Below are 26,738 nucleotides of genomic sequence, written 5' to 3'. Positions count from 1 at the left end.
AAAGCGACTTACAAGTTCTGTACGACAAGACAGCAAGAAGGGTACAACTCTATCAGCTGAGTAACAATGTTCATCAAAGTGTTGCGTGTTACAGTGTAGGTTAGTTTATTAGGACAAGTGCATGACAGTAAGGTTAGTCACGGTTAGATATTTTTTTTTTTTTTTTATCATTTCAGATAATGGTTGAAGAAGTGAGTCTTTAGTCGACGGCGAAAGATTGGACGGGATTCGGCTGTCCTAACTGGGATGGGTAGCACACACACACACACACACACACACACACACACACACACACACACACACACACACACACACACACACACACACACACACACACACACACACACACACACACACACACACAATCGAAGTAAAAAAAAAAATTTGAAAAAAAAAAAATTTGAAAAAAGAAATTAATTTTTTTTTTTTTTTTTTTTTAAACTTCGATTTTTTTTTTAATGTTCGAAGCTTGTGCCATCGAATCGAACGTTCGAAGCTTCGAAGCATTTAAGACAGCCCTAGTGCATATCGCTCTGAAACTCTGTTTGGTATCCACAGAGGACGCGCAACGGGTGAAATGAGGTGGCAACTGTGTTCCGTCAGCATTGCGTCCGGTGCAATTGACACATATTTAAATGAGGTAATGGGCGGAACATGTCCCCTTTCTATGCAAATGAGCCTCGTCGAAATATGCTCTGTATCCACAAAGGCCCGCAGCAATTGCTTTTTTTTTAATTTATTATTACTTAGGCCCATCGCTCCCAATGGAGCATAGGCCATCTACGACTTTTCTCCATCCAACACGGCTTTGGGCTGTCCTTCCTCCCCCAGGTAGTTCCTCGTCTCTTGAGCTCCGCCAATTGCACCGAGCAATTAATGCTACGCACCTACCATCTTCACGTGGTAAATAAGCGCAAATCCCTAAGCACTATAAAGAGGCATTGGGGGTCGCCAGATGATTTAAAAAAAAAATCCAATTTCTTTTATTTATTTTTTTGCAGTCAGGCCACTGAACTTAGAAGCAGGCCAGGACAGTGTTTCTAGTTGCAGCAGCACAATAGTTAGATAACCTAGGCGGGGAACAACCAGGAGATCACTGCAACTCACACAAGTTGGAGAACTATCTCTCTCTCTCTCTTGCTCTCACACACACACACAAAAGGAGCCGCATGTGATTGGTGGAGGCGGGACCCTTACAAAAAACTGTTGTTGCTAATCATTGACACATGCTAGCCTGTAATAATCCCCCCCAAAAAAATCTACTTTGCATTTGATATATTGCAAATATATGCCATCACACACTCTGGCATTTAAAGGGTTAGAATTATAAAATTAATATGTGGTGTTATGATCAGGGCTGAAGTTGAATAAAATATTGTATTTTCAATCTGACATTACAAAAAAACTGAAAATCCATCAAAATCAGTGTTGTTGCTAATCATACATTATGCTAGCCTGTTTTTTAACAATAATTTGTGATGCCATCACAAACACTGGCATTTAAAGGGTACAAATAAAAAAAATGCCTGCACCATAATGCAGGAAATGAAGTCTTTGTAACAATAAATGTCCTGGTGGGGGACCCCCAGACCCCCTGCTTAAAAAGAGGCCTGACTGGGGCTATATTTTGCACTACATTTCCTGGCCTGAATGATTTCCCCAGTCCGGCCCTGGTTAAAAGCCTCCAATGCTTCCGGGGTTGTCACCAGCTTGGCTGGCCGTTCACACTAATACAATTGGCAGTATTAGAGGGTGGGAGAAGCTGGCGGGGTGGGTCCGGGTCGTTGTAAACAGCGACTCCTACAGTTGGGTCGGGGCGCCTGCTAAGCGCGGATAGGACTTGAGTGGGATAGTGTGATCCTTCCACACGCTACGCCCTCTCAATGAGAATCCGCGCTGCCAGGTGAAAAGAAGCGGTCGATTGGCGGAGGAAGCACGTGATAGCCTCCACTCTCCCAGACCGACTGTGGGGGGTAAGTGCGCAGCGACCAGGAAGGGGATTGGGAATTGGCATAACGACTAACATTGGGATGGGAGAAAATCGGAGGAAAATGGAGGGGGAAAAAGATATAAAAAAAAAAAAAAATCCTCCAATGCTTATTCGTGTGTGTGCGTTTGAACGTGTGCATGTTACAACCATACATTTCCATTTATTAAAAAAAATAATAATAATATTAAACTTAAATTGTTTTACCTCCTATAATAGTGGGGGTCGCGGCTCTCTGACCCCGTTATTTTTGGGTCCCGGCCTGAAAAGTTTAGACTGCTCTAGACTGTATGACATAATGTTTTTTTCTTTTTCAAATGTATCCAACAGTAAACATCCTAACCATGTCACAACAGCAGTCATAGTGTATATTTTCAGCAATAGGTTTGTTTACCAATAGGTTAAAGTGTTATTAACTCATTGGACACCAGTCACGGTGATAGTCGGGTTAACTCGCCATCGCTTGAGCGCCAATCACGAGTATAGTCGGGTTTTAATCGTTATTTCTTTTATTAGCGATATCCATTCATTTTCATCCATCCAGCCTGATGTTATCATTGGGAATGGGTCTGAGCTCGCAAAACGGCAAATCGTTTATTTTCTGGGACGATCCAAGCCGTGCAGGCGTGGTTTAAATACTCAGGCGAGGTAACCTGATTTCAACGATACATCTGCGAGGCTGCCCCCCCCCCCGCCCCTCATATGCAATGCTGTTGAACGTGGCACGGACCTCCGCGCCCAGTACTTCAAATGGCGATCAGATAATTGGATTATTTCTTTTGCATTACCTCAGATACAAGGTAAGAATACTATATATACATTTGATCATTGATCTGATATGTATTTCTACCCCGATCGACGCTGTATCTGTGTGTGTATGTGTGGCTGTTTTCCGTTGGGTGCAGGAGGTGGGGGGGGGGGTGGGGGGGGGGGGGGGTGGCGAGCTACGAGGGCCATTTCATGTATGCACGAGGAAGGATAATAATGATGATCTAGCGTTGATTTCAGGAAGATTCGATAATCATCCGAAAAATTTCATGTTGTGTATTCCACTAAAGGGCTATTATCGCGTCTTTCTCTGGAATTACTAGAAATCACCAAAACTATACTCGTATTCAAAACGGTATAAAACGGAAATGTACAGATGAAAAAACAATCCGTGTTGTACATGTTGACTGCAAGCAACTCACTGATAATCGACGGGTGTATTAGACCATAGCCATAATTTAAGATATATTTTAAGCACTCGCAAATCTCCCAGTCCTCCCATTGATTAAAGTGGTGGCGCTCTAGCGCCCTCTCGCACACTTAAGCGATGGCGTCCAATGAGTTAATGAGATTTTAGTTTTTGAAATATTTTCACAGAGGTCGGCCATTTTGAATCACAAGCAGCCATTTTGCTGTAGTCATTATGATGAAGGAAAGACAGGGATTTCAATGAGCGTTGACATTTCGAAAAACTACATCTCCTAGGGTGCTCCAGCCTTCTGGAAGCAAATTACTTCCTGATTATTATTTTTTATTTCTATTTCTCGGGATTATATACCACAAAACTGAACGTTATTGGCATAGTTTGGAGCGCAGTTAGTTTGTCTCCCTTCTGTGAACATTTAGCAACCATCCGTGTTGAATTTGGTTTCAAAATGGCGGAGCTGTCTCAAAAATAAAAAGCTGACTGTAAATACAGTAGATTTCATTTTCGGTTCTTCATGCATGCCTGGTGATACTAAATCCAAATTGAACTCTGTCATTGGAACGAGTAGATTTGGCCCGATCCATAGATGTGCAACATCGCTATAATGAGGTCATTTATAAGCCTCATATTCTATATAATAATTAGAGCTGGGCATAGATTAAATTTTTTAATCTAGATTAATCTAGCTGCAATCCTGGAATTGATCTAGATTAATCTACATTAAAATGGCTAAAAAAAATATAAAAAAGTCTGCCAAATGCATTCAAAATGTGTGTTTTACCCAAATAATGACCAGAGGAGGAGATTTATCCTCTCCTCTTCATCTGAGGAGTCACTAGCTGTTCTATCTCCTTGTTCAACAGCATGAACATGTCTCTTCTTTTTGTAATTTCCAGTGTTTCTTTTAAAACCAGATTTATCGTAATTTTCTGTGCCCTTCCTTTGATGCCATTAACATTGTTACACTGATATTGACAGCTCTCTCCAGTGTCAAATCACTCTCTGTCAGTAGTTTCTTCTGTGCACCTTCATTTCTTAATCCACACACAAACCTGTCTCTCAATGTGACTTTTAGTGAATCTCTGAATTCACAATGCTGCTGACTGGTTGCTCACACACAGACTGCTGCAGAAGCAGGTTTCTCAACAAATTCAGTGCAAGCTCAGTGTAACGGTTCCATGAATGAAGAGAACTCTGAACAGCTACTACAGTCTCAGGTCCACCTCCAAGAGAACACTGAACAGCTACTACAGTCTCAGGTCCACCTCCAAGAGAACACTGAACAGCTACTACAGTCTCAGGTCCACCTCCAAGAGAACACTGAACAGCTACTACAGTCGGAGTACAGCTCAATACACACAATTGTTAACACTTTAACTGCCGAAAACGCCGGAACTCGTCATTCCCCGCCATTCTCAAGTTGCCGAGGACGCCGTAACTCGTCTTTGATATCAATATTTCAAAAATCTGTGATCGAAATCATATTTCCCCTCCGCAGCCTTGACACACAGTGCTGATCTCCTCTCAACCCTCTAGCGGTTCAAGAGCGTCATCTGGTGGCCGATCGGCAGATCGAAACCGGATGTCAACCTTTGAACCGGCAGGACTCACTCCATATGGGGTCCGGGCACTCGCTAATGTTAGAGAGACTCCGTCTTCACACAGTGAACATCGATCGGTGGAAATAACTCGAAAAAACAACATGATTTGGACGTATATACTATTATACAACCTGGAAATAGATCGGGCATTTCAACATCCCATAATTGAAAACTGTCTACTCCACGCTGATCGCCCAACGGCCCGAGGAGACTGGGGTGAGTTTTAGCGTGTAGTATTACCGTGTTCGATATAAACTGCTATGATGAACATATGACTCACATTAGATGAATGGTATAACGTTGCCCACGGAATTATAAACGCCCCCTCGCCCATCCGGTCAACATCAGATGACGTGTAGTAAATTCTAGAAGTACGTCCAGTTGAAATTTTTGATCTCGCACAGATTCCTACCAAACTGTATTTGATCATCAATATAATGCATTTGGGGCTATAAATCACGTTCTGGAGAAAGCTGCAGAAAGAGATGAAAACATACTTATACTTTAGACCATATTTTAGTATGAATATGTGAATGAAAAAGTTTAACGTTGCTACACCATGAACAATACATATAGGACATTGAATGGGCCCTAATAATGGCAATCTAGCAATAGAATTTAAAAAGTTATAGCCCTGCAAAGAAGGGGAACTTCTCCATGTTAAATAGAGCTGGCAAGGGATGGTATATCATGAATTTAACCATGGCAATCAAAGTGTTAAGGAGATGCAGACCAGAGAAAGACGTTTGTCTTGTTTACATCAGGGTCTCCCATTTTCATTTCATATTGCTCCACATTGTCATCAAACGGTCCAATATTTCCAATAACCCAAGCCATTTCTGTTGTAAACACTCACGATAGTCCAGTCGATCCTTCCTTTAGTGTGTAAAGTGGATTTCCTCCTCTTGTAGATGTTTTCAAGTGCCGCCCGATTAACGTGAGCTAACATGCTAACATCAGGGTCTCCCATTTTCATTTCATATTGCTCCACATTGTCATCAAACGGTCCAATATTTCCAATAACCCAAGCCATTTCTGTTGTAAACACTCACGATAGTCCAGTCGATCCTTCCTTTAGTGTGTAAAGTGGATTTCCTCCTCTTGTAGATGTTTTCAAGTGCCGCCCGATTAATGTGAGCTAACATGCTAACTCGCTAAGCTAACGTTAATAATGTAAACAAAGCTCTCAACGGACTTCTTCTTTCTTGCATTGCGCAGATTCAGACGTCCTTATCGCCGAATTGTGTTATATCCTGAGGACTTCTTAACCTCACCTGTATAACAATGATTACCGGACCACTAAAGTTACTTTAGTTTAACACATTATTCTGACTACAGCTCCGGTACATACGTGCAATCACTTCCGGCTGGCACCACAGCTGTGAACTACGGCAAGTATTTAAGGACAATACAGACCCAACTTTGAGAAAAAGATTAACGGCGTCAATTATATTATCGCGCGATACTAGTCTCGCGTTAATGCGTTAACGCAGCTCTAATAATAATATTTCAAATTTCATAGGTCCGGATGGCAGAATTCAGTACTGTATCTACAAAACCGTCTGTTTAATCATCTTCCCTTTATTCATTTCCGTAGATTCTTTGTACACGTGATCTCAAGAAGGTGCTGAATAAGCTCAGTGGCAGTATTTCATGTCTGGTAATTTTTTGCATGGTGTTATTCACTGTCAAAGATGCAAAGAAAAATCATAATTCATATTTTCCTTTGTTTCATCACAATTTAAGCAAGCCTAGTAATAGACACAATATTTCTGACACTGGGAATACATTCACTGAGGTCCATAGATGTCCCTAGATACCAAGGACATGCAAATGTACCTTGTAGAAGTGGAGCAATCTTCCATTTACTTAGGTATGTATTTTAGGCGGATTTTCAGAAAATCTGCGTTATTGATTGATTTTGCATCGTGATGCAACTTTTATTAGCAACTTGTTTTATTATGTATTTATTATATAAAGTACTTTGATCTGCAATCCGTGCATGTAAGGTGCTATATAAATACGTTTATTATTATTATCATTATTGACTGCACTCATGTTCCAATTGTACCACCGCACACTCATGCTCCAGAATAAACGTTTCATTTATAACGTGTCGTCGGGTCCATGAGTATTAGACGGTGGAAGCAGGCCAATGAAACGTTTATTCTGGAGTATATGATAATGCAGGTTCTATTATCCTAACTAAACATTAAATACAACTTTCTCACTCAAAATATTCGTCAATTATAAAATATCTTCACTGGCACAGTGCCTAAATTGTCAAGAGGGGTGTGTTGTCACAGGAAAAGTTACAGTATAGTACAGTAGTATTACGCAATAAGGACGCTCCCTTACATTTCGTCCTGTACAGCCAGAATAGAATCTATGGACAGATTTTGTTGATTGAGGTTTCGTTGGAACACCAGAAAATAAACGGTATATGATTTGTTTGGGAAATATGCAGCCCCAGGCGAAGATAGCCTTCGCAAAGTGGCATGATTTGCTCCAAGTCTGGCAGTGAACGCTATTATAAATGAGGCTATAAGCAACTGACTATGCCACCTTACATTTCGTCCTGTACAGCCAGAATCTGTGGACGGGATTTTGTTGATTGAGGTTTCGTTGGAACACCAGAAAATAGATCTTATAAACGATTTGTATGATTTGTTCGAGAAGTTTGCAGGCACAGGTCGAGATAGCCTTCGCAAAGTGGCGTGATTTGCTCCAAGTCTGTCAGTGAACACTATTATAAATAAGGCTTAGCACTTAGCACCTTTCTGATCGAGCTGAGTCTGAGCTCCGCTCTGAGCGCCTGGATACTGGACTTTCTGAGTGAAAGGCCCCAGGCGGTCAGGGTAGGGGGTCAGACCTCCAAAACCATCACCCTGAGCATCGGGTCCCCCCAGGGCTGTGTTCTGAGCCCCCTGCTGTACTCACTATACACACATGACTGTGTGGCCAAGTTCAGCTCCAACTCCATAGTGAAGTTTGCGGACGACACAGTGGTGGTGGGGCTGATCTCGGACAACGACGAGAAGGCCTACCGGGAGGAGGTTGAGGTACTGGAACGCTGGTGCCAGGACAACAGCCTGCTCCTGAACATTGGTAAAACCAAGGAGCTGATCGTGGATTTTAAGAGAAGACAGCAGGGGACACACACACCACTGAGGATAAACAGGGCTACCGTGGACAGGGTGAGCAGCTTCAAGTACCTGGGGGTCCACATCTCAGAGGATCTGACATGGACAACACACATAGACTAAGTCGTAAAAAAAAGGCGAAGCAGCGCCTCTACCACCTGAGACAGTTAAGGAAGTTCAGAGTATCTGGGAAGATACTCCAGTCCTTCTACTCCGGAGCTGTAGAGAGCATCCTGACTGGAAACATCACTGCCTGGTATGGAAACAGCACGGCACAGGACAAGAAGGCCCTACAGAGAGTGGTACGCTCAGCCGAGCGTACCACGGGTATTGCACTACCACCCCTGCAGGACTTATATAACAAGAGGTGCAAATCCAGAGCCTGCAGAATAATGAAAGACCCTCACCACCCCAACAACAGCCTGTTCAAGCTTCTGCGGTCAGGCAAACGCCTGCGAACACCAGCAACTAGGACAGAGAGACTTCGGCTCAGCTTCTTCCCCCAGGCCATCAGAGCCTTGAACACTGAACTCTCCACACACAAGCACACATGAGCACACACACAACACACACACTGTACACGCTCACACACTAGCAGCCACTTTAACATGAGCACACACACACTCATGCTGCACACGCTCACACTTATGGTCACTTTACAAAAGGAAAGGTCACTTTAAGAATAGTATAGTATAACTTGAGATTGTATAATATAGCATTGTATAGCAGTGTACATAAAGACCCAGTGCCTCATCCGTAGCTTACAGTGTATTGCACTATCACCTGACCTAGCATGTCCTACCATGCTCTGTAAATAACTCATGTACATATACCGATATGCCCTACTTTGATTACTTGTATTATTGCACAATGTCGTTCTATTGGATTCTTATTATATTATTATTATTGTATTATGCACATCGTTGCGGGCAAGACCCCCCGCATTTCATTGTATACTTGTATGCCGTGACAAATAAAACTCTTGACTTGACTTGACACTAAGCCATGTAATTGCAATGCTTGGTTCTGAGATTATCATACAGTAAACATTTATTTCTGATATGCGTGCTGATCAGCAGTAATGCAACGTCATGATTATTATTATTATGAAGTTATTATTATTATTAAATATTAAATGAAAAATAACTCCTCTCCTTCACTCATTTGGGTGCTGGGTTAGGTTATAATCACAATAAAGAGGTGGTGTAATATAAAATTAAATATGAACTAAGTTAAGCACAATAGAATATAATATAATTATGAAATCAAATATAGGCCAGGGCTGTATACAATTATTGAATACAATTGAATGGGATATAAACTAAATTAAATATAGCACAATAGAATACAATTATAAGTGACAAATGTAATTGGAATAGGACATTACAAACATATGCAATGATGAAAGATAGTGACAAAAACACAGGACGCAATGTGTCATAATGTATTTTTCACCATTAGTATTCCGTTAATTTCGTATTGTATTTCATTTACTCCGTAATGTATAGAGCTTACTTAATTTGTATTTTGTGTCTATGCCTCATTTCTGGCTTATTTTTCCACTTCCTGATATCTGCCAACAGTGCTGTCAGGAGTGCGGACTGCTCCGCGAGCCAAATGCACTGTGTGAGTGATGTGACATGATTTTTTTTGACCTTGTGAGTAGCTTGGCTGCAGCATTTTGGACGATTTGTAGTTTGTCTGTGGATGATTTGGTGAGACAGGTGAAAAGTGAGTTGCAGTAGTCAAGCCTAGAGGAAATAAAAGCATGCACGGACAGTTCTAATTCAGAGTGAGATATGATGGTGCGTAGTTTTGCAATATTTCTGAGGTGAAAAAAGCAGGTGCGTGTGAGTGTTTTGACATGTTTGTCTAGGTTCATGGCCTGGTCAAAACACCCAGGTTTCTCAGATGGGGGCGTATGTTGTCTTTAACACATTAAGCCATGCGCTGAGTGCCAACAACGAGTAAACTCGTTGTTATGATCGTTATTTCTTTTATTCGCTATTGGCATTCATAATTCATCCAGGAAGCCTCCGGGAGCCAGCTGGACCCTGTCTGATATTGCAACGCCTCAATACCGCCGCCTGGTGGATTTCGGGCGAGTTACACTCCACTCTAAACCGGAAGTGGCGCTCTGTGCATCTGGGAAAAAGCTCCGCCAGAGATATCTTGTAACGTGGATCAATATACACACCTCGAGTGCATTGGATTGCTTTCAAGACGCAAGAATCAATAAGCTTTCGCCGTTTATTGCGTCATACAAAGGGAAAATGGATCTAGCAGATCGAATTTCTTTTCTCCAGACGCATCGGCCAGAGGTAAGAGAAATCTAACGTTATTTCCAGCTCGATTGTCCATTTATTATTTCATTGCAATCTGTCCGATCAACGTATGGTGTCTTACTAAAGAAAGCCGTTAGTGACAATCAAGGAATCATAAACGACCCCCCCCCCCCTTTCCTTCACGCATGATGGAGCATAATGTATAGCGATCATATGCATTTGAAATCTTTAATATAGCATGCATAGGGACGAAACGCCAATCGATAATGTATAATACACGTCGGGGCCTATAGCGCGCATTCTAGGAGTTACTGCTATACAGTCTAAAAACATTCTTATATTCTCGACGGTACTAACACGACAATGTATGAATGGAAAAATATAACGTTCCCACATCCGGAACGATAGATACCCAATGTTGAATGGGCCATAGTAATGTCAATATAGCTATAATATTTTAAAAGTTATAGCCCTGCAAAGAAGGTGAGCCACTCCATAGGCTTACAGCACTGGCAGAGAGTGGTAAAGATGGGCATACTGCATGGCACCCAATGTGTTAAGGGACCCCAAGTGAGTGGCCACTCTAGCTGTCGTCTTTTCAGCAGCTACGATCAGCACCTCCGTTTTTGCAGCATTTAACTAGAGGAAGTTACTCCCCATCCAACTCTCAATGCTGAGCAGGCTCTCCTGGAGAAGGCTGAGTTTCTCCAATTTATCAGGTTTAAAAGAGCAAAGTAGCTGTATGTCGTCTGCGTAGCAGTGGTATTTAATGCCGGTGAATTTATTGATGAGGAGGCCTAGAGGAAGCATATAAATGGCAAAAAGGAGTGGTCCTAGCACCGATCCCTGTGGTACCCTACATGAGAGGGTGGGGTGCGGTCAGATTTAAAAGGACCCACAGCCACGAGAACGTTCTCTCCCTTAGATAAGAGGCAAACCATTTTAGAGCGCTCCCAGAGATGCCCACCCACTCCCTGAGCCTGTCCAAAAGGATGCTGTGGTTGACTGTATCAAACGCTGCGCTCAGGTCTAACAGGACCAGAACAGAGCATTCGCCAGAGTCAGCAGACATCAAGAGATCATTTTATACTCTGAGAAGGGCAGATTCAGTGGAGTGGAGTTTGCGGAAGCCAGATTGGAATTCGTCAGAGATGTTATTTTGTGACATGTGGGTGGTGAGCTGGTTGGCTACAACCTTTTCTAACACCTTTGATACAAAAGGCAGCTTGGAGATGGGTCTGTAGTTGTTATGGATGGTGGGGTCTAGGTTGGGCTTTTTGAGGAGTGGCTGTACGACTGCCTCCTTAAAATAGATTGGGACAGAACCAGAGGCTAGGGATGAGTTTATAATAGTGACTAGACTGGGGTCAACATAGCAAAAAACGTCCTTGAACATTGATGTAGGAAGGATGTCTAGGGGGCTCGAGGAGGTCTTAATGGAGGTGACTAAAATGGTGAGATCATCCAGAGAGACAAGTGAAAAATTGCTCAGGGATGCTTGAGTGATGGGATGGAGGGGAAGGGGGGATAGAGAAGGAGTGATGTTTGCCATTATATTAGCAACCTTGGTGACAAAAAAGTGCACTGGTGTAGGGGGAGGGGGGGGGGGGGGCTGACAAGCGTGTTAATGGTTTTAAATAATACTCTGGGATTGTGCTTGTTGGATGAGATTAAATGACTGAAATAAGCAGCCCTGGCGGACTTTACTGAGTTATTAAACTCAGCCCTCAGCTCTTTGAGGTATAGACGATAAACTTCTAAATTAGAGGTTTTCCAGCGTCTCTCTGCTCTGCGGCAGTTACGCCTGAGCTCACAGATGTTATTGTCAAGCCAGGGGGAGGGGTTCACAGGACGAACGCTGCATATTGCTAGGGGCGCTAAGTCATCTAAAATGGCCGCACAGTGTGTGTTGAATTTGTGAACCAAAGAATTTACATCATCAACAGAGGACACCAATACATTCCTATCATAGCTAGCAAGGAAGCTATCTATAGCTGTGCTATTGACAATACGAGAGCTTTTAACACACTTCAATGGAACAAAGTCATTATCAAAAGATAGGTTAAACAAAATACAACTGTGGTCGGACACCAATAACTCCTCTGTGCTAACATTGCTGACTTTTAACCCGATCGTGAACACAAGGTCTAACGTGTACATTACGTGTTGCCTTTGCAATGCGTCGGACCGGAGATGTGCTGGGTGAAATGAAACGAGTCCGTAACATTTAAAAAGTCAGTGGCAAAGTATATGTCCTTAGTGGATAGCTCCCAAAGACGGAGTAGAATTGCCAGCTTCTTGTCTGACTCTGGAGAAGACGGTAAGGGAATTTCCCATAATGTTGGCGTGTTCCTTTAAGAGTCAGAGCTTTAGCGTTAAGCTTTAAGTCGAAGATTTGGAAAATATCAATGTCAGGCTCAAAGTGGGTCATCGTGTGCACTGTAATGCACTGCACTATACTGTAATGTACTGCACTGCACTGTACTGCACTGTACTGCACTATACTGCACTGCACTGTATTGTACTGCACTATACTACACTGCACTGTACTGTACTGCACTGCACTGTACTGCACTATACTGCACTGTACTGCACTGCACTATACTGTACTGCACTATACTGTACTGCACTGTACTGCACTATACTGTACTGTACTGCACCGTACTGTACGGCACTATACTGTACTGTACTGTAACTCCCTGTAAATTATTGTCCGCCTTTATTTAGCCCCCCTCTGTGCTCATCTACAGCCTTCCACTTCCTAAACTTCCTGACAGCTGCCACTCACCGCGGTCCACTCGGTCCGGATCTGCCACTCGCTGCAGATCTTCAGCTGGCAGGTGCTGGTGGTCTCGGGTTGCTCCAGGTGGCGGCAGCGGCTGGTGTGAATGTTCAGGCTGCGGTTGGCGTAGACCTGCCGGCACAGGACCTGCCGCTGCTGCGTGCCCAGGCCACAGGTCTTACTGCACTCCGACCACTCTCCTATGTCCCAGCTGCTCACAAGAGCCCATTGTTTAGAGAGATACATTAGGTGTGGAATGTATGGCACACACTGTGGCACCATGGCCAAACGTGTTATGGTATGATGTGGTCAAATGGTATGGAAAAATAAATAAAATCTCTACAGATTTGTGGTTTGTCCTCAACTCAGCCGGACCGTCTTCCCATACAGCTAATAATTAGCCTTAGGGTGTCGAACTAGCAACTTAGCTACCATTTGACCCAGCAGGCATGGGCAAGTCCAAGAACAGATAGTGATTGGTTTACAGGTACTTCACTCAAGACTGTCAACACAATGATTGGAGGGCAGGACACCCACTCACATGATTACGCTACTCAGTCGGCTAATTTTACATCAAATAAACTCAACCAGACTATCAAATATATTTTTGTGTGGAGTCTGATTATGGGCCAAGCTCATTTGCGGGACTCATGGATTGTAACTTCATTATCCAGATGGTTAACTAATATAATCCATTGTAACTTGATCATTGGACCAAGTGGCACTTGGCAAGTGCATAAACATGGCAGCTTCCTGTACATCGAGGACCCGGCTCCTCGCACTGTGCTACCGACTGCTTTCCTAACTGGCTTTAGCACTGTGGATCTTTTAGGACTCTATATAGGAACCAGCAGTGTGTGTAGGAGTGAGAGAGAACCAGTCTCACAAGGCAGGACATGGCTGGAGGCTGCAGGGCTCCTCCTGTGGACTGGGCCTGGTGTTGCCGTCACACAGGCCATCTGACACCTGCTCATGGTTCAGCCGCTGGACACAGTGGAAAATGGAGTGTCTGAAACCTGAAGAACACACACACACACACACACACACACACACACACACACACACACACACACACACACACACACACACACACACACACACACACACACACACACACACACACACACACACACACACACACACACACACACACACACACACACACACACACACACACACACACACACACACACACACACACACACACACACACATAGTTTGATCTGTCTTTATACACTGAATCCTGCACCTGGAATCTGTACCACAGAAACAATCTACAGTAATAGACCGTTGTGAAATGATTAGGTCAAGTTGTAGGTGCTATATCTTATATCTATATCTTGCACTATATAGTATTGTACATTAGTACACTGCATAGTATTGTATATTATATGGTAACTCAGTTACGTCTATTCTGCATCGAACATTGTACATATGTCTATACTGAACACTGTGACCTCATTTTCTACTTCTAAATTACATGCTATACTATGTTATTTGATACTATCTTGTCTAGCACAGTCTCTGGAGCGTAACAGTAAGAAGCATTTTGTATGAAAGTATTCTGTACTTCTGTATGACAACTATTAAAGAAACTTGAAACTTGAACTTGAAACTATATTATATCCAGTAGGGACAGTGGTAAGCCCAACGGTTAGAGGAAGGCTTGTGACTGCAAGGGTCACCAGCTTGAAATCACCCAAACCAGCTGGAAAAATGTGGGGGGAGGGGGGCTGGGGGGCGAGCGAGTGACTCTCCACAGACTCCATCAACAACCACTGTTGAGGTGCCTTCTCCACTGGAACGAAAGATGGCCTTGATTTTTCGCAAAGTGTATTGCTTGGAAGCACATTTTGTTCCGGTGGAGATTTCTGAGGTATACGTTGTGTTTAACTACGTCTAAATGTTTATTTGTGCATAGGCGATATAGCGCTTGTTGCCACCCAAGTGACAGAATATGGACATCAGTTTGGGAAATTTGATGTAGTTTTTTTTCATTACAGACCTCTCTGACTATTGTAGAGTGAATGCTCTGTGGCGCTAGACAAGACTCTTTGGGAGAGAGAGAGATATACGAGCAGACTCCCAAAGGGTCCTGTATCAGGGCTAATACATGTCTGACCTTTCCCACAGGAGGCACTGCACTCTGTGGCCCCCGCCAGCTTCCAGTTGTACTCTCTCTGGCGTCTGGGCGGCTGTACCGCCGGCACCTGGTTGTCGGAGGTGTGGGGTGGGTACCTCCCCCCTCCTCCCGCAGGGTCATAACCCTCCTGGTGAGTGTTGCCATGGTGATTGTAACGGTCCTGCCCATGCAGAGTGTTCCCTGAGGGGTGAGCAAAGTAGGTCAGATTGACTGATTAGATCGGTGTGATGGATGGATGGTTGAGTGGATGGATGGATGGTTGAGTGGAAGGATGGATGGTTGCGTGGAAGGATGGATGGATGGTTGAGTGGACGGATGGATGGATGGATGGATGGTTGAGTGGAAGGATGGATGGTTGAGTGGAAGGATGGATGGATGGTTGAGTGGACGGATGGATGGTTGAATGGATGGATGGTTGAGTGGACGGATGGATGGTTGAATGGATGGATGGTTGAGTGGATGGATGTATGAATGGATGATTGAGTGGATTGATGGAAGGGTGAATAGATGGTTGAGTGGATGGATGGATGGTTGAGTGGATAGATGGATGGTTGAGTGGATAGATGGAGGGATAGATGATTGGATGGATAGATAGATGGATGGATGGATGGTTGAGTGGATGGATGGATGGATAGATGATTGGATGGATAGATAGATGGATGGATGGATGGATGAATTGTTGATTGGATGGATGGTTGATGATTGAGTGGATGGATGGATGGTTGAGTGGATGGATGGATGGATGGATGGCGGAGTGGATGGATGTATGGATTGATGATTGAGTGGATGGATGGTTGATGATTGAGTGGATGGATGGATTGATGGATGAGTGGATGGATGGTTGGTTGAGTGGATGGATGGATGGTTGAGTGGATGGATGGTTGGTTGAGTGGATGGATGGATGGTTGAGTGGATGGATGGTTGGCTGAGTGGATGAATGGATGGATGGTTGAGTGGATGGATGGATGTTATGTCTTACCATCTGGCTTGTATGGATACTGAGGGATGGTTGGTTTGTCAGAAGGGAGAATGTATTCATAATGCACACCTGGGTTTGGTTGCTGGTAGATCATCTGAAGGGAAAGATATGACAGTACTGTAGCCGTGTTTGAAGTTAAGTGAAATTATTTGCAACTCCCAAGTAATCTTAAAGTCCAACCGAAATGAGATATTGGTGACCATTGTTATTGCTTATTGGTAATACATCGTCTATGTATTACCAACACAATGCATTTACAATTTCTTTCCCCAAGTAATGCTTAGTATTTCTATTTTATTTTTGGATAATAACTGTATTCCTTGTACTCAGAGTCCCTTAGTATGAAAGGGCATGTTCACTTCCGGCACAAACAGGAATAACCAATCTAATTTGCTATTCACTTTCACCTTTGACACTTACTAATTGGCCAAATTCAAGAGATGCCAATTCACCAGATAATTTTGCATCAATGACATCACTGGAGAGCTGGGTTATTATATATAATTATTCATGGTAAAAGTCATGTATGACCATGGTACAATTTTTTTTATTTATTATTCAGATAAAATTGTACTGTCTTTCTACTATTACCATGCCCATACCTATGCCTCCCCCCTCCCCCCTCCCCATGCTGCTATGGCACCCGAATTTCCCCAAGGGGATCAATAAGGGAATATCTTATCTTATATTATCTTATCTTGTCTTAAATAATACAATGGTTCACTTTAAGCCATGATACCAATAGTAATATCATGGTATTTACATCATACCATCATAGTTTGATTGATTGATTGAAAATTATATTAACAGATTGCAGAATGGGTACAATACAGTACGGCTCAATACACACAATTGTTAAGGGGATACAGACCAGAGAAAGACTTTCATCTTGTTTACATCAGGGTCCCCCATTTTCAATTCATCATAACATGTATGACATACACGACATACAGATATACAGTACAGTACTGTTACATCCAGACATTTATGACATACAAGATATACAAATATACAGTACTGTAACTTAGGGGTACAATTCCCTGACTGTATTGAGAGTATGGTATCATTAAACCACTACTTAGTTATGTACTTTAATTACTGGCCATACAGTACACGGTATATCTGGTGAACACCCACACAAGAATACGGCTTGACAAAGAAAGTTCTATTTAGAGGTATTTATTATTAGAGCAGCAACGATAGGTTACAGAATGAGAATTATGAATTGCGCTTATAAGGCGAAGAACACTTAAGTAGGTCAAGAGCGTAAGTCCATGAGCATAATAAGATGGGTATAACTGACGCCACCTGTAGCATAAGAATTACATAAGGCACACTCGTAGTCAGCTGGAGATACTAAGGGGTTCCCTCCGGTTGTAAGCCAGCAGGGTAGAGGAATGGTCGGGAGCAAAGTCTGGATCAACGCGGATAAAGAGGCTCCAGATACAGGAGCCAGTGCAATAATCCCTTGGTCCGTAGACAAAGCAACAGCTATACTCCAGTATGCGCGACAGCATGGATGAAAGCTAGCCAGCCTCTGTGGTCCTAGAGGCGGGCTCGATGATGCTCCTCACCGGGTAGATCCCACACAGCAGTGGGGTAGACGATTCTCTGCTCCAGCAGCCACAGTACCAAAGCAATATAATCTAGCCGGAAAAGGCTCTGCATTCGCCGGTGTAGGTTCTCCGGTGTACATATCCAACGGTTCTCGTCTAGGACTCCTCGGATGGCGGCACGAGTTTAGGCCGCCCAGCCTGGATAAGTGCACTAGCTAGAGTACGACGAACCGGTGGTAATGATGGTCACGGAGAACGGTAGCCGCACAATACACTATAAATAATAGACTATTACTTCACAATAGAATAAGTCGAACTCGACGATACAGCGTTAAACTCTGACACTTTAGCTATCTATTCGCACGCGGTTCTCAAGGCTCTGTTTAGGGGCAAAGGGGCCCACTTCACGGCACGTTGTATCGTGTTGAAGGCTTCAACGTTTTGGGTCAACTAACTGCTGTATCCACCTGCGACGTATTTATACGTAAGGTGAATAATCTAGTGCCAACCTCAGTTCTGTCTCGTATTACTGCGCAAACCTGGACATGTTGAGACATGTCTTGGCGGTGGCTTTGAACTTGCCATTGGGGGTATGGCCGTTGGCGCCTAGGGGTCGCTGTCCAATAGGAGAACGAATATTATGGTCTGGCCTGTACCTAGGTAAAGGGATATTCCGTGTATATATACAAAGAATATACAAGGGATACCAGACGATATACAAATATTATACAATATATCTCAAGTAATAAATATATATATTCGGTTTAATCTGACCCTTTGTAACAAGTACTGTTTATTTACAAACCGAGTTTCTAAAAGAGAATATACTGTATACATTTGAGGGGGAAGAAACTGTACATTGGAGGGGGTTGGGTGGGGGGAGGTTTGGACATTTACCAGGGCCAGTTTCGAATTGCAGCCTCCTGTAGGTGCTCTTTGAGAACGGTTTTGAAGGTGGGTAGGGATTCACATTATTTTACGGCTGTGGGTAGGGCATTCCACATTGGTGTGGCATAATTGCTAAACGTGTTTAGTCCCTTGTTTGAGCCGAATCTAGGTTGAACATGATTTGGTGGTTGTGGTATTCACTGACCTTTGGGAAGTATTTCGACGTACATGGGTAGTATTTCAATGTACATGGGTACCTTAGTGGTGTAGTGTATCTTGTAGACCAGGCCCATTGCAAGTTGCTGTACTCTGTCATCTACTCTAAGCCATCCTAGGTTGTCAAAATGGGCAGGGGTGAGGTGGGTTTTAGGATTAAGGTCAAGCAGTAGTCTGACCAGTTTGTTTTGTGATGTTTGTAATCTTGTTTTTAGTGCCTTTGAGGTGCTTTGGTACCATGAGGTGCAAGCATAGTCGTAGTACCCTTGAATGAGTGCTCCTGAGTCTTCAGGATATTCTTGTTTACCAGAGAGGAGATCCGGTACAAGAATCTTGTTCGTTGGTTGACTTTTTTGATTACATTGGTTCACAGGAAATATTTTCCTCTAGAATGGAACCCAGGTATGTAATTTCATCTTTCCTTGTGACAATATTGGCACCCACTGTAACAGAGAAGCTGTTGGCCTTGCTGAGTTTGTTATTTGATCCAAAGAGAATGGACTCTGTTTTACCCAAGTGTAATGATAGTTTGTTATCAGCGAGCCAGGTGCAGATTCTGCTGAGTTCAGAGCTGAGGGCTTTTTCAACCTGAAACTTGTCCCTGTCAGAGACCAGCAGGGCTGAGTCGTCCGCGAACAGGAACAAGTTGCAGTCACAAGCTGATGACATGTCATTTGCATAAATTAGGAACAGTAACGGTCCTAGTATGCTTCCTTGTGGAGGGGGGGGGGGGGGGGGGGGGTAGTGTACCGTTTACCTCCACCATCTGTTCTTTCCCCTCCAGGTAGGATTGCATCCAGCTCACTGATGAACTATCAAAACCAATTGCTTTTAGCTTGTCAATCAGAATGGAGTGATTGACAGTGTCGAAAGCCTTTTGGAGGTTCAGCATGACCATGCCGCAGTATTTGCCGGGCATCTTCTTTGGAAACACCATGCTACTTTTCCGTAAGGGACTCTAGAACCTTGCATACTGACTAAGGAGTGAACATTTTGAGAAGTGGTGTCAACACTGACCCAACACTCATATAAACACCCGCTCACATAAACATCTAGGATCTCGTTGGTAGGCCCCTCTGCCAGGAAGGACTCCCCAGTGGTGCTGGTGATTTCATTGGGCCGGCGGTAGGTGAACATGGTGCCACCGCCCTCGTACTTCCCTGGCCGGTCAATAGCCCAGTTCCCATTGATGATGGAGCGCCCCGCTCGGCTCCGGAGAGCTGGAAGAGAAAGGAAGAAAAACCATGTTACAGTCACAATCCATGAACGTTGAAGTTGAACTCGGACCAGCAGGAAGCTGCGACAGCCACTTCCACGTAATTGCCGCTTAATGTGAAAACGTTTAAGCGCAATGAGCAATGTAGTTGTAAAAACGTTTGCTGAATTGCCCACTTTGAAGGTCATTACTGCTAACTGAATAAACGTCGTCAAAGAAATGTCTGTTTTTAGCAAACATGTCTGTTTGTGCTGGCAAATCTTTATGTAAATCCTGTAATGGAATCGCTCAAGTCCATTTCCATTCATTCAGCGGATTAAGAACAGGGGCCACTAGAAATGCATTAGAAGTGAAACGTTAGACAACCTTGTAGGAGAAGTGTTTGAGCAACTAAAAGCACATTAGAGACGCACGGCTCAGAACAGAAGGCTATTGAAGGAGAAGCAGAGCTGGGTTTGGAGAAGTGGCTCATGATAGAATTCTTCCCATCGCTCCTCCAGAACGTCTGTATTTATCCCAAGGACGGTGCGTTCATTCAGGGGGAGCTCTTACAACATCAACTCGGCCACTGAAAGGAGCTATTGTCCACATAGACATTTAAGCTCACACTTGACAGATGTATTGTGTGGGGAGTGTGTGTGTGTGTGTGTGTGTGTGTGTGTGTGTGTGTGTGTGTGTGTGTGTGTGTGTGTGTGTGTGTGTGTGTGTGTGTGTGTGTGTGTGTGTGTGTGTGTGTGTGTGTGTGTGTGTGTGTGTGTGTGTGTGTGTGTGTGTGTGTGTGTGTGTGTGTGTGTGTGTGTGTGTGTGTGTGTGTGTGTGTGTGTGCGCCTGTATTACTATACATGTTTCAGATGAGAATGAGAACATCTTGGCTGGTGCACTCTTTTAAAATATGCCATTTTATGGTTAGGGGTTAGGTTTAGCTTTAGGTGCTAGGGAATGAATAGTCAGTGGAATGTGGTTAACAGTCCTCACAAGTAGGCCTATAACAGTGTGTGCGTGTATGTAGAGTATGTAAATGTGTCCTTGGATCATGCGGGTCATTCTACAAGAACACATTCGGATCACATAAAAGCAGAGAATACTTGGTACCCGAGTTGTTTGGACTTGAAAAGGGAACCACGGAACAGAAAGGTCCCATCATCCACGGTGTTGGTTAGTGGTGAAATTCCTCACCTTAATTAAAAGGGATGGGGAGGCTGGAGGGGAAGGTCCTCTAATGAAAGCTTGTTTACACACTTTCCCCCGAGGGGAGCAGGCGAGGGGGGGAGGTCTGCACCGGCCGCTGCCTCTCCCGTACCTACTGCTGAGCAGTGGCATGGCTCTCATTAAGCCAATGTCTCCGACAATAAAACACTGACATTCCACCAGTCACTCACTGAAAACAACCACACTGCTGTGTCACGCCGTGCTTCTATAAAGACACCAATTATTTATACAGTGTGTATGTATGTATGTATGTAAGAGGAGCTCAAATAACATAATTGTACCGATGCAGGCCACAGATAATAGCCACGTTGGAGAAATCCGGAAACATGCCCTTTCGAGCTGATTTGCCTTTTAATTATACTAATCGAATACATTTTACAAGCAGATGTTGCCCGCTGCTGCCAGCTTTTGCCTGCAACTGGACCAACAGCTGTGACTTAGAGAATAAAGTGATATACTGTATAATGATACAAATCAAAATGAATTGGTGCGGCTGAGTGGCGCAGTGGGCAAAGCGCTCGCCACTAACGTAGGAGATGCTGGTATCGAGCCCAGCTCTCTGCGTTGCTACCGGCTTGGCTGGCCGTCATACTAACACAATTGGCAGTGTTAGAGGGTGGGAAAGCCGGTGGGTGGGGATTGGACGATGTGGACAGCGACTCCTACAGGTCGGTTGGGTGACGCCGGTGCGGCGGAAACAGGAAGTATCGGGGGCAGCGTGCGCCTCCCACGCGTTACTCCTCACCACTGAGAGTTCGAGCTGCTGCAGTGAAAAGATGCGACAGGCTGCCTTCTCGTGTACCGGAGGGGACACGTGATGCAAGGCTTCTATCCTCACTACAGCCGACCAGTGGGAGGCATAGTCTAGCAACATTCAAGACAGGGGAGGGAAGAATTGGAAATACGAAATTGGGATGGGAGAAAAATAGAAAATGGGGAGAAAAAAGTGGATACAAAAAAAATTATAATTAAAAAGCTGATCCTGTCAGATATTTCCTACCATTTAAAAAAAAAATTGTCTACTTTTTCTCCCCCTTTTTCTGTGATTTTTCTCCCATCCCAATTTTCCTCTCGTGCCAATTCTCCCTCCCCTGTCCTGATCGTTGTTCGCATGTGCCCCCCACTGGCCAGTCGTAGGGAGGATAGAAGCTCATCACATGTCCTCTCCGATACATGTGGAGGCAGCCAGTCACTTCTTTTCTTTTTTTTTAAACTTAAATTTTTATTGAACATTTATAGACATACAACACAACATATACAATAACATCAATAACACAACAGTACAATGATGTGGGCCCCTTGAACTCGGCTGCGCTCATCCTCCTAGACCCCCGCAAGAGGAACCCCCCCCCTCCCACCCTCCCCCCCCTAGAAACCGGGCTCCCCCGCATCCCAGGTCCGTCCCACGCGGGGTCCAGCACTCAGCGACACGGGCATCTTGAATCTGATTGGGCCCGACCCAGTAGAGGGGCGAGGGGCAATACTCCCCCCCACCGAGCCAAGCCCGCTACCTCCCATGCCACCAAGCCCCCCACCCCACGCACAACCAACCCACAACCCACGGGATCTCACTCTCCCGGGTCAAACCGCATAAACACTGACCCCCCACCCCCGACTGTGCGAAGAGGCTTTAGCACCTCAAACGCACAGGGTGAGCAGACCTGGGACTTACCTTCATTCAGAAGGACCCGCGACCACTCAGGCGCGCATCCCACATGCCACCAGGGAACGGACGGGAAGCAAAACACCTCCGTCAGAGCCCCCAACATCACAGGGTCGAAGGTCAAGAACCCAACCCTGTGGCAAGGCCGCAGCAGCGGAGCGCGGAGGAGGTCCCAGCCCTAGGACAACCTGAGGGCCAGGACCCCCCGAAAAAAGGGGGCCTGGTGAGGCCGAGGCCGTAGCATCGGGACCCCAACAGACGGTCACTGGTGACACCACCCCCCACATCGCCAGCGTATCGGACAGGGCTCAAATCAAGAGCAGGCCCTTCTCCCCTCGGCACGCCGCTCTGAAGCACTCAACAAGAGGCTACTCCCCTACAACACTGCGGGGCCAGTCGGCGTGCCGGGGAGACAACCCCCAAGGAGGTTGATCCCTCAATCCAGGCAACAGGCCCCAAGAGCAGAACTCGACCTGTGCCTGGAGCACTGCGGACTAGACAGGCGCCTAAAGGGCCTACTGTGAGAACAGTATCCCGGCGGAAGGGGCGTTCGGTATGCTGTGCACCATGTCATAACCTCCACAAACCCGACCCCTCCAGCGGGGTCGAGGTTCAAAGAGGAGGCTGACACAATTGGCAGACATCATGAAAGGTGCGGGGGCACACTCTCGGGCAGACGGGGTCAAGCCCGGCCTCAACCCGAGAGTCGACTCTGCTACCAACACACCGGAGAACCAACCACCCCCCTATGTTTAGTTTAACAGGAGGCGGTTGTTCCCTTAACCCACAAAGAAAACTCAGAAACATAACTGTGTGTATACACAGGCTATACAAGCAGCACAAGTGTTTCAGTTTTCAAAGGGTTAACCCAGGCCAACAGGTCGACGAGAACGAGTTCGGACCTGGGCCCGGCGGACCGGGACCTACACAGGGATGCCTAGAGGAGTTGACAACAACCTCCCAGACAGCCCCCTCCCAGCCCTCTCCTAGCAGGGAGGGAGGGGTGAAACAAATGGAGAGGGACCAAGCCCCCTAACACAGCGCAAGGTACAACACAGTATGGACCAAGCACGTCACTGTTAAGGGAAACTCGTGGTGGCATACATATGACACACACATCCACGACATCAATCCCTGCGACGCCCGGCCCGACCCGGCATTTTCCCCCCGGAAAAGCACAAAGTCCTTCGGGGTACCAGAACAGCAGATCTGCGCCCCAGCGGACAACGGGTTAACTTACCTGGTCCGGCGCGACCAGAACCAGTCCCGCGTCCTAGTCACGCCGCCATCCCCAGTCCTAAGAGGGGGGTAGGTACGCGTGCCGATCCAAAACATCACAGAGGGCGCCACCAAGATGGTCAGTACGCGAATGCACTGCTCCTGGTGGCCCACCTCATGGGCGTGAGACCCCTCCGCCAATGTTTTGATCTACTCCGTCATCTCCCCCCGGAGATGCACGTGAGCCGTCGAGTCTAACCTAGTGCACTGGCGCTCGGTAGAGTTCAAATCTCCTTCCCAGCCGCCCGCATAGAAATCGCTGTTTCTACGCCCTCCGCCAATTGGGCAACCAAGGCGCGCCAGCCATAAAGTGGTTCCACATGGAAAGCACCCAGGGCCAGCGTTATATGCACGTCGAGAACCCGAAACATATGGATGGCGAATTATAATAAACACCAGACAACGTTTCCTCCATGCTGCCAGAGAGACCTCTACGTGAGTAACAATTAAAAAAGATACATGTAATAATAATTGGGCCAAGTGACCAACGGCCCAATACACACTTTAATAGAGAGCAGAGCAGAAAACAAACAGTTTTCGAATGCATCCCCCCCCCCCCCCTTCCCCCTCCCTGTGACGCGCCGACCCCTCAGCCGACAGGGAGACTGACAGGCAGGAGGTCCCACCTCCCGGCCAATCAGTAAAGGGGGGAGGGGTTATTAGTCCACCCCTTATGACCCCTCACCCCTTCTTCTTCTTTCGTGTAACGTCAGAGGTCCAACTCCGTATCTTGTAGCCATGCCCTTAACTCTGGTCCCACATCAAAGAGGCTGGCTTCCGAGGGTGGTTTGTATAGGGGGCAGATGGTCAGGATGTGGTCAACAGTCTGCTCAGGGTCTCCACACTCACATGCAGCGCTGTCTGCCAGGCCCCACTTCTTTAATGATGCTTTAAAGCGGCCGACCCCAGATCTTAAACGGTTCAGCAGAACCCATTGCCCTTACCCCTGATACGATGCAACAACAAAGCAGAGCCATGACACCAGTCGTAGCGCACTACATGAAAGCGCATTATACCTGTTAGGGTAACAGCTTCACATTCTGCACGCCAGCCACAGACGATAACCTCGTTCGTGAAAAAAACTGGCTTTATACACGGCTTCAGGCTCATGTGCAAACTTGCCACCTGAATTTTTACACTTTTACCCTAAAGTAAGAAAAAACACAGACCAATGAGAGGGGCCAAAGGCCTTGGTACAAGAGCTATACATGTAAACCTCTGTAGGCTAACACCTAACCCAGTTGTGGACTCAATGCCACGTTTACTTAAACGTGAAAACATGATACACACAACCCTCCTTCACAATAAAAAAGGCAAAAGTTCACTCTCACTATTGCAAGAGGAGTGCCGTCTTTCATGATGAGAGAAGACATAAGTCCTCGACCAAGTGTTAGCTACAGGCCTTGCTAAGCCCATAATAGCAACCAAACAATTTTCAAGCAAGAGCACAACCCCAGCAGTAGCTGAGGGATTATACCGTATCCCCAAAAATATAGTGAATCAACACACGTTTTGTAAACAAAATCATATTTCACCCACCCCCTCACCACCTCACCCCTGATATGACGCCAAAAGAAAAAACAGAGCCGTGACACCAGGTGCATGGCGCGGCAGATGAAGCACATACTCACCTGTAGAGTAAAAGCTTTACATCATGCACGCCAGCCACAGCCGATAACCTCGTTTGAAAACAGGTTTTATCCACGGCTCTGCTTATGTGTGAAAACTTGCCACTCGTTATTTTTACCTTTACCCTTAAGTAAAGAAATAACAAGCTAAGAGAGGGCTCAGGCCCTCAATCACATGCCACTATGTAAAGCGCTGCAGCTTCTCATCATACAACAAAAAACCCCAGTTCATTTTTACTCACGTACATCTTACCTGCACCTTGTACGCAGGACGAAATGACCGCAAACACAGGTTGGTCTACCACGTTGACAAGGCCTCTCGTTGGCAGGGCCAGAAGCGGCGACGGCTGGAGCCTCGCTCCGGCGCGACACCCCCCTCCTGCGGCAGGTTATGGCGCAGGCCCGACGACATCTTCTGCCAGAGATGATGCCGTAGTCAGAGTGCCAGGGCCCGCTACCTCCTCACGGCTAGCGCCAATGGTTGTAGCATAAGCTAACAACTAACTTCAGGCTAACTGATAGCATCAAGCTAACGTTTCCAGCCGAGGGTAGCCGCCAGCTAACGACTTAGCCTAGGAGCTAACTGGCTAACAGTTAGCTTCTACCGGCTATCGATAGCCACTAGCTAACGCAGTAGCAAGCTAAGCGGCTACTCTGAAGCTGTATAACGTGAGAAATAGCGATACAGGCCAACACTTCTGACAGCCGCTGTCTTTTCCACTTCTTATCCGAAGAAAAAAGGGAAAAAGGCAACACACGTCCCTCTCACAGAACGGTGTTTACCAGACACAGTGGTATCGGCAGTAAGCCCCTCGTTGTACGCGGGCTGCAGCCGACTCGAGCTCGGAGATATTCCCATAACGAAACACCAAACTTGCATCCCTCGTGCCGGGTGTTTTCGTCTTGAAAAAAGGGGCCAGCACGGCGGCAGAGGGTATCCGTTTTCCAGAGACCCGGGGAATCGAACCG

At 45.5% G+C, this 26,738-nt stretch overlaps 1 protein-coding gene across 1 annotated transcript in view; it reads right to left on the bottom strand.

The window, feature by feature from the left end:
- The window catches only part of thsd4 (thrombospondin type 1 domain containing 4), a 198,173-nt gene that overhangs the window by 21,446 nt on the left and 149,989 nt on the right, over window positions 1-26,738 (bottom strand). Inside the window, exons 10-14 of the mRNA XM_084337554.1 lie at window positions 19,820-19,995; window positions 16,116-16,209; window positions 15,116-15,316; window positions 13,880-14,009; window positions 13,000-13,204 (exon numbers count right to left, since the gene is read on the bottom strand). Coding sequence (XP_084193680.1) covers window positions 13,000-13,204; window positions 13,880-14,009; window positions 15,116-15,316; window positions 16,116-16,209; window positions 19,820-19,995 — 806 coding nt within the window. The remainder of the gene's footprint in view (window positions 1-12,999; window positions 13,205-13,879; window positions 14,010-15,115; window positions 15,317-16,115; window positions 16,210-19,819; window positions 19,996-26,738) is intronic.

Source organism: Notolepis coatsorum (assembly GCF_963971535.1).
Source record: "Notolepis coatsorum genome assembly, chromosome: 20".
NCBI lineage: Eukaryota > Metazoa > Chordata > Actinopteri > Aulopiformes > Paralepididae > Notolepis > Notolepis coatsorum.
Note: the sequence above shows the minus strand (reverse complement) of the source record. Positions and strands in the feature narration are given on the sequence as shown.